The sequence below is a fragment of the Charadrius vociferus genome, unplaced genomic scaffold, assembly GCF_000708025.1.
Source record: "Charadrius vociferus isolate BGI_N301 unplaced genomic scaffold, ASM70802v2 scaffold282, whole genome shotgun sequence".
In the NCBI taxonomy this organism is placed as follows: Eukaryota; Metazoa; Chordata; class Aves; order Charadriiformes; family Charadriidae; genus Charadrius; species Charadrius vociferus.
This window is the reverse complement of record NW_009647731.1, coordinates 2747003-2756385: the sequence shown is the minus strand read 5'-3', so window position 1 is coordinate 2756385 and position 9383 is coordinate 2747003. Positions and strand designations below refer to the sequence as shown.

The 9383-nt window shown below is 40.5% G+C and overlaps 1 protein-coding gene across 1 annotated transcript in view; it reads right to left on the bottom strand.

Moving 5' to 3' along the window:
* Positions 1 to 3231: 3231 nt before the first annotated feature.
* CFAP58 (cilia and flagella associated protein 58) overlaps positions 3232 to 9383 on the bottom strand; it is a 56758-nt gene continuing 50606 nt past the window's right edge. The window contains exons 16-17 of the mRNA XM_009881549.1: positions 8098 to 8231; positions 3232 to 3352 (exon numbers count right to left, since the gene is read on the bottom strand). Of these exons, the coding sequence (XP_009879851.1) occupies positions 3232 to 3352; positions 8098 to 8231 (255 nt within the window). The remainder of the gene's footprint in view (positions 3353 to 8097; positions 8232 to 9383) is intronic.

Here is a 9383-nt window from a genome sequence, read left to right as displayed (position 1 = left end):
TGCTGGGCAATGCTCTGGTCTGTGGGCACCAAGACTCACCCTTCCCACCCCTCTCCCTGTCCTGCCCTGGCGTTTGTCACTCCCGACACAACAAACCTGAGCTCTGACCTGGTTTTCACTGCTGTTCGCTCAAAGGGTTCCCAGATTTACAGCAGCAGGACGTGTTGCTGGGTGTGCAGTGTGTGCTCACCAAGCGAGTGTAAATTAAGGACTGGGTTCTTGTGCCGTGTGCTTTGGTAGCGGACAGGCGATCCCGGAAGGGACATGCTGCTGCCTTTGAACTTGATAGTTCAGTGTCTTGTCTGTGTCCTGCTTGTACACTACACTGAGTACAGACCTGACAGGCAAGATCAGAGCTTAAGTTAGATGGGAAGTTACTTAAAATATTATCTACGTATTGAAAGAGCTCTGAAAATGCACAATATTACATACTTTGCTCACTGACAAAGGCTCCGGGATAGATTTACTGTGCAAGCTACTACAGCTCCAATCCAAACCAATTAAAGTGAAGAAAGATTTCTTCTAACTTAAGTGCCATGGATCACAGCCCTTCGCCTCCATCTTTTCTCCTATCTTTACAGGAACAAGAAGTTAAAGATATGCCTGCTACTTGTAGGCTTACATCTTGCACAGACTGGAATTCAATTAACATTATTCTGCACCAAAACTTGGAGAAGCACTTCAGAGCTGCTGCTCACAATGCAGAAGCAACGGAACAAATGATACCCTCATTAACGCTCTGCCTTTCCCTGCTGTGCAAGCCAAATCCTTGAACACTAAAAGCACCTCAGCATCAGCTGGGTTCACAGACATCCAGAGCGATTTTTCAAGCTCCCTGACTTTTATAGACCAGGGGGGAAGGGATTTGGTATGCTTTAATCCATTCTATTATATGAACTCAGAAATGGTTTTGACTCGCTAGCACTATAAATTAAGCTGGCTGCAGTTATTCTATTCCTGATTATGCTGAAAGTTACTGGCAATAATTTGATGACTATATTTTCTTGCCCTTTTTTTTTCTTCTTTTCCAAATTAACCTGTGAATTTAGTTTCCCCAGTAGTAAGTAAATAATGCACTAAAACTGGAGATAGTAGCCAACACATTCACATCTGGATGTCTGAAATTGGGGATGAAGACAGTAAAACCTCCTGTACTTTGTAGGTGGAATTTACTGCACTGACCTCTCAGCCCTTCACACTGGAAGAATGTGTTATATGAGAAAATCACAATTTTTTGCACTCCTCTATGGGTTTTTTTAGATCTAGAAGACTAATCACTTTTTAGACGTAAGTGAATTCAGCTTTGCAAGGCATTAGACAAATACCATCCCACCCATTTTAGCGATGGGAAAACTCAGGTCAAGAATTATTTAGGGATGGAGCTTCTTACCCTGAAAACACTCCAATCTGTGCAATGCAAGCTACTATTAAGTACATCTAAATATGGAAAAGAATCTGTTTCATTAGTGTGTTCATAAAAATATAGGCAATTAGGGAACCGATTCCATCTGCGTGGGTCGCCTTCCTTTGCTCTGACCACTGTAAACACCTTGTCTCCTGAAGCCCGATATCAAACAGAGGGAAAGATGCACACAGACTTGGATTACCTCTGGGTAAGTTAGGGAGCACGCTGTACAGTACAGAGTGTAATAAATAAGTTGCTTCTCTACAGTGTGATGGTATTCTGGGAGTCTAACTGTGCCTCTCATTCATGTGAATTAATAAATGTGATTTTGATGATTTATTTCAGTACAAATGATTTTGCAGTATCAAGAATCATAGCAGAGTCCAGGCTGCATACTCAGGACCTTAACAAACACCGGCTTCTAAAAGCTTCAGTAAAACCTACTTGGGATCCCGTCAAACTCAAGTGTCCATGTCAGTTATTCTCAATAATTCTAACTATAAGGACATGTCAGGTACACAAAAGACATGATTCAAACAGCATGACTGCCCTAAAATGATAACTTTAGCATAATGCACTTGATAGTGAATAAGCAATAATAGCTATTTTGTGAACAAAAGAAAAATACAATGGATCTGATGACTAAGTGTTCTGGTCCCCAGTGTAAAAGCAAAGTAGATCCCTGTCGTATTCAACTTGATTCCTTTGAATTAAACACTTCCATTAAAAGTTTCCCACAGTAGCTTTAATATTTAATTATGTATTCCACCAAAGGAAAGAACAAAATCTTTGCAAAGGTTTTTTTTTTTTGTGCCTGTGAAATATTTATCAGCATATCTCTTTGGACAAGTATTTTTATCCCCCAGGCTGGGAAAAAGCTTCCATGTACAAATCAGTTTCAAAACATTTTATTTTACAGCTTGAAAGTTTTCTATACTTCAGCACCTCATGCCGTGACTTTGTTATTTCACTTGTTAATGAATGGTAATTAAATCTCTTTTGGCTGAAAAGGTTGGAGGGCTCCTGCTGTATTACAAAAACAATTTCTGAAAGTTACAAAAATGCCCAAGTGTCTAGAAATTAAAGAGTAAAGTTTGCCATGTTTTGAGTCCAAGTTTGAATCGCTTGGAAGGATTTATGTGGGAGAACAGCATGTCCCAGTCAGTGTGTACAGTCTCCCCAGTTGAACAGACATAATTATGTCACTTTGTGTCTACTAGAGTAAACACAATCGCATTCTTAATAACGTACATTGTGGCCACAAACTTCCTTGATCTTGCTAACTGCAGCAAACAATGCATAAACCCTATTATATACTACCTGCACAAAGAACTGCTACATGTGTACATCTAAGTAAAGACTTGTTAATTTTGCATTTGCTCAGCAGGGCTTGAAACAGCAGCCTATTAATTTTTCTTCTTTTCTGTTTTCTCATTTCTTTCAGGTGCTTTGAGTCAGAAGATAAATGGAGTGAGAGCTTACAACAGAGGTAGATAAAGGGGAAATAGCTACATATTAAGGCATTTTGTGGTGTTACAGTGCTAAATAGAAACACAGCATTGAAGAAGAAAGATCTGCATGGTCTCCACTATTCAGTTATACTAGTGCAGACTTCTGCTGGCATCATATGGGCAGATTGGGTCCACAGTTTGTAAACCAAAACTACATTAATTCTACGACAAAGCCTCTTCCTGAAGGCAATACAGTGATTTCAGAGGGCAAGTTGATTCTGAATTTCTTTTAAAATTACAGTTTCTCAAAAAACCCAGCACAAATAGACTTTAGCAAGAAACTGGGAATGGGAATGTGATGAGATGAGTCCATTCCTAAGCTGTAACTTTGGGGAGGGGTCTGCTGAGAGCAAAGCCCCCTCCAGTGAAGTGAGGAACATCAGACCTGTGGCGTGGAAACTCAGGCTCCGTGTCAGTCAAGAATTGCTCCTTCTCCCTTTAAATAGAAACAAAGAAAAGGAAAATACATATTTCATTCTGCAGCCCAATGGTGTTTACAAACTAAGGAAATCTGTGTCCTCCAAAGTTTCTTTGATGCTATCACGTATCAAGAGATCATTAAAAAAATCTTGATTAAAGCCTGTTAGGCTAAACCTCCAAGACTAGGTGTCTGTTTGGATCTAATTACTAGCCTACTGATGGTTTTTGGAATTATTAAAAATTAGAAATAAATGAGCTCTCTTCATGCTACTCCCCAAAATGGTCAGAGCACCTCATTAGAGCAAGTTTGTACATGAGCTCCGTGACTTCAGATTTCTAATCACCATCCCATTCTAGCAAGTATATGCCTGTTTTCAAACAAACAGCTACATTCATCAAAGGTGCGATGGGGGATATTTTTTCTTTGTTGAATTTTAATGAATAAATAGTGTTACCTGTCTTCACATTTTACCAAAGTTCTAGCGATAATTACCCTGCCTGTGACATTTCAGAAAACTAACAGTGTGCTGTGGGTGCACTCATAGCCCCAGGAAGTTGCTCCATCTGAGGATCCAGGAGGACTTGAATTTCATGGCCTTAAGAGGAGGGAGCAAGGGTTAGCTGGTTGCACTCTTATGAGGCTGGGGAGGTAAGAAAGCAGAACAAATACACAGGGCAGTATTTCAGACTCACTGTGATACACCTGGATGTTTCAAAGAAAGGTCCTGAGATATTTAAAATTAACCACGTGGACCTTTATGAAGTACTAGATTATCATAACAGGAGAGGTCTCAAGGCTTTACAAAGACAGTCAGTGACATTACTTTTATTTTAGTCATTGAGACTGCGACACAAACATGAGTGCATCCATGCTTTTGCAAAACCTAGCCTTGTCACAGTAGTACGCTTTCTCAGTCCCCAATACAGGAAAAGAAAACACTTCTTGGAATTAATACTTTACACTTTGTCCCTAAATAACTGTGTTGGGAGAGGAGGAAGTTCAGAGAAACTCTGTAGGATGACTAGTTACACTTCCTTTTCTAAATTGAACCCATATGGAGGTGGGACAATAGGCAAAAGATGGCACAGATGAACTTAACCATGAAAACCATTTATAACTGTTTTTAATTGTATCAGTGTGGCACTAATGGATGTGTCACCTGACAGCACTAAAAACTAACATGCTATACATAGATGGCTCATCCAATCTCAGTACTGGGCTTCCAACTTTGGGGAGAGAAAATGATCCAAAGTCCATGTTCATTCCTTCTCCATGCTCCCATGGAGACAGCCAACAGCTGTGCTCATCAGTATGGAAAATTCTATGCAGCCAAAACCTGTAATATGTTATGCTGAATTAACGTGCAAGAAGCCACATGCAAAAGCTCCCAGGTACTACTGACATCCCTCAGTGCAGTTATTTACATATATAGGACTGCAGGATCAGGTCTCTGGTGTGGATTTAAGCCTCATATTTTCTCACTGATCCTTATCAAGATCAAACTGGAACCCTGATGCTAGAAGCAACTAGGAAAAGTAGTGAAGCAGAAAGAGTGCAAGAAACAGAGGAAGAGAATGGGGAGAATGAGAAAAAGAAAGCCTAAGACATCTGGGAGAGACAACCTTTAGAATCAGACAGCAGAAAAAGAGAATTTCAAATTCACAACTAAAATCTTAAACATTGGATTTTCAGCTTGAACACAAAACAAAGTTAAATTCATGTTGTCACTCATTATATCCCTGCAGCATCCCATGGAAAGCTGCATTAGTTCAGTATCAAGACTTTAAATCACAAACCAGAACTGTCTTGTGCAAATCAATAAAAGCTTTAGATGATACCTCTGTGTGAGTTTATCTCAGAGTACTAATTCTCTTTCATACCAGGGTAGTCAATAATACTATTAATGCTATTGTCCTGACAGGATCCTCTTTTTATTAGCAAAACCAGCCACATTTATTTCAGACATGATGTTAACATTAACCAGCATGATAGAGATCAAGTCAGCGGTTTTGTGTCAGCTGGGATTTAGAGCAACCTCAGATTGTATGAATTAAATTGCCACGGCTCTTTGGCTGGCATCTACATACCAGGCCGTGCCTGTCCAGCCCAGTCTGAGTGTGGAATGGCTGTATATCAGGGGTGAAGGGCTCCTTGGGGAAGGATCTGGCTGCCCAACAGGCTCTATCTATTGCAGAAAGCCAAAGACACATCACACACAGTTGGCAATTTGGAGAAGGAAGGCTGCACAGGCAGTCTAAAGATTACGGAAACTGCAGTTATCCAGGACTGATATGCCCCGTTATGTTTTGGGGTGTGCATATCCTTCAAAGCAGGATGTGGTCCAACAGGTTTAACTGGGGAACAAAACTATGAGGGACAGAGGAGCCACCAAAACCCAGCATCTGGCCACAAAGAGAAGTGCGACTCAAGGCTGACAGCACAGTACTGGTGGCTTCTGAGCCTGAGGTGGGAGCAATGAGGTACCATCATCCTGCAGAAGCACCACTAACAGCAGCTGAATGTACTTCCAAAACACAGATGTCACAAAGACACCATGCTCATCAGCCTACAGTCATGCCTGCCCATAAGAACAACAATGTGACAAGCTACAGATAGCTATCCTGAACCTATAAAGAGCATAATGAGTCTGGCACTACTTGAATTGCACCATGAAATTCCATTCACTGTGTGTAATTAACCGACCCAAGTTCAGACACCATCACCTTGCACAATATTTTTGTTTTCTCTACAGCAGTTATGCCCCAACAAGTTGTTTTTTAAAAATAGTTATGACAGGAATTAACTCTAGGTACGATATAACAGCAGAACATGGGTGAATTTCTTCTCATCTGATGAACAGAAAGAAACATGATGCCAAGGTCCAAAATGGAAACATTAAAACTATTGTGAAGAGGATACTTAGCTGCTGGAAATGGATTATAAGGCACTATAGTAGCCTCACATATTGATCCTAAAGCTCCAGGAAGGCCATTAGCACTGCACAATTGTTACTAATTCCAAACATTAAGGTAACGTTATGCAATTTGCAGATGGACAAAAGTCACTGTTTATCACTGGCTATTTTGTTAATTTAGTCATCAAAACTGTTTGCTGGCTGAAATATGATTAAGGAAGAAATAGATACGGGCAGCTTTGAATTATATTCAGCAACACAAGAATTGTTGGCTTTAGTGTGTGAGGAAGGGACAGCCTGAGGATGGAAAGGGGTGGAAAGACAAAAGGCATACACAGGAAAACTTGGTAACAGATCATGTCATCTGACTGTAGAAATCTAAGAAAATTCTTTTCTAAAGGAAAATCCAATAACTCCATTTTCAGAAATGACTAATAGTTTTGGTGTCCCAGTTTGGAGATTCATTGTCAGAATAGTGTCATCTCTCAGCCTCTGCAAATTAGGTCATTTTAATGGGCCAGAAATCGGGCGACTAAGATCCTAGTAATTTTATTTTAATCAAGAGGAGCAGCTGAATCATAGAATCACGGAATCATCTAGGTTGGAAGGGACCTTTAAGATCATCGAGTCCAACCATCAACTTAACACTGCCAAAACCACCACTAAACCATGTTTTTAAGCACCACGTCTGCCCATCCATCACTTCCCTGGGCAGCATGTTTCAATGCTTGATAACCCTTTTGGTGAAGAAGTTTTCCCTAATATCCATCCTAAACCTCCCCTGGCACAACTTGAGGCCGTTTCCTCTTGTCCTATCACTTGTTACTTGGGAGAAGAGACCAACCCCCACCTCACTACAACCTCCTTTCAGGGAGCTGTAGAGAGCAATAAGGTCTCCCCTCAGCCTCCTTTTCTCCAGGCTGAACAACCCCAGTTCCCTCAGCTGCTCCTCATGGGACTTGTGCTCCAGGCCCCTCACCAGCTTCGTTGCCCTTCTCTGGACATGCTCCAGACTCTTGATGTCTTTCTTGTAGTGAGGGGCCCAAAACTGAACACAGTATTCGAGGTGGGACCTCACCAGTACTGACTACAGGGGGATGATCGCTTCCCTGGTCCTGTTGGCCACACTATTCCTGAATGCTCAGTTGTGTACTGAGAGTAGCAGGGAGGTGCCATCAAACTGCTATTGGTTAAAGAGAGACAACAACTACCTACAGGAAAGCTCTTAGGCTCTACTTTCAAAAGGGTAAGACATCTGACAAAGCCAGACTGAGCTCACTTTCCTCCATCTGGATGTAGGAAGGGAACAAGAAGCGTATGGGCAATGCTCTTCTCTGCAACCATCAGCAATGATATCAGCCACCAGAAGGGCATAGTCAGACACAGCTACCACATTTTGGTAACAACGATGACATTGTTCTTACACCAGGATTATGTAGTTGCCACTTCAAGAAACGTTGTCCCCCATATCAGATGCTGTTTCATTATAATTATAAGTTGTAAAATGCATTGAGGTCCTCACAATGCTTGAGGATCTCATTCAATGTGAGAGATCAGACACTAATCTGTGTCCCCTGGGCACCATCTCATTGGTACGAATAATCTAATTGGACTGCAGAACATGTCAGCAACAACTCTGCTGGATGTTCTTGTCCTGGTCATAGATCATGGTAAATCTAGACCAGACTGAAGTAATATGAAGGATAACATTCAGGCAAATTAGGCAACAATATCGGATCTCCCCCGTCAAATTTGGCCACGTTCTGATCAAAAGGGTAAAGTAGGGTCTAAAAAAAATCTCTTTTATGCACAAAGTTGTGTAGACAAAACTGCTATGTTCCCATACTTGGCCTGTTGTTCCTTGCATTTCTGAGCCAGATATTTCTTTTTCACATTCAGAAGCTCATTGGCAAGTCTTTCAATTTCATATTTGTATTCTTGGCTCTGTGATTCATACATATTCAATTCTGCGGACAAAACCTAATAAACAAAAGGCAAAAAGCAGAAACAGGAGGTGTTAGTTTCACTTACACCAGTTAGTACTTTTACAAGCACTTTTTCCTTTCACGTTTGATGATATAAGACATCAACATGTTCCACCACATCTCACTATCTATCAAGATGTTTCTTTTGATCACTTCTGCTCACCTAAGTACAATTTACAAAATTCAGGCAATGCCATTTAACCACAATAAAACATGTAAAATATGCCCCAAGCATTATGGGAATGGTATTAATACATACATTAGCTCTTAATGTTCTGGGACACAAATCTGGGTGGAAACCCAAAATGAAGGTCTTAAAAAATAATAAAGCAGGGATTTATTTAATAATAATGGGTTTTATTCACAGGGATCCACTTTGTTACATGAAGTAATTAAATCCACACAGGCAAAGTAGTACCAGGCAGTGTAAATATGAATACAATGCTGCTTTCATGTGAATCAATAAACTTTAAAAAAAGTAGGAGCATGTATAGTGTGTTTTCCTTCCTTAAGAAGGAGAATAGTTTGACCTGGCACCACAAAATGGCATGCATGCCAGTACGCTACAGCATACTGTGCCTGAAATACACAGTAGCAATTGACTGCATTAAGGACAAACGGGAACCGTATGGAAAACTTCAAATCACATTCAGTTAGCTAAACTTTGGCTTCTATTTTACATTTCCTACATTGTTTTTCTTCTCTGTGGAAAGCTAAGATTTGCATAACAGCCTCTTTGTTTCCTAAGGGCCCATCTGCTCCTGCATTTTTTTCCTCATGGTTCGTATAGACGTGATTATGATGCAGTGAACAGGAGATGATGACTTCAACAGACAGAGGAGCCGTAGAAGTAGATGAACTCCTGGGGAGACTGATCTTTTATGCAGGCAAGAACAAGGAAAGATCAGCTTATTCTATCAAAGAATCACTTTTTAATAGCATGCTTTCAAATTTTCTCACAAGATTCCTTCAGAACCAGAAAATCCTCCCTTCTAGTGACAAGGGGTTAGGACAGGTTACTCCTGTCATCCCTATAAAAGTTGCAAGTCTAATATCTGTGTACATATTGCAAGAGAAATAACACGAATTTAAGACTGGATTCTCAATATATTCCCACTAGTTTGTTAAACAGAAAACAAAATGGCTT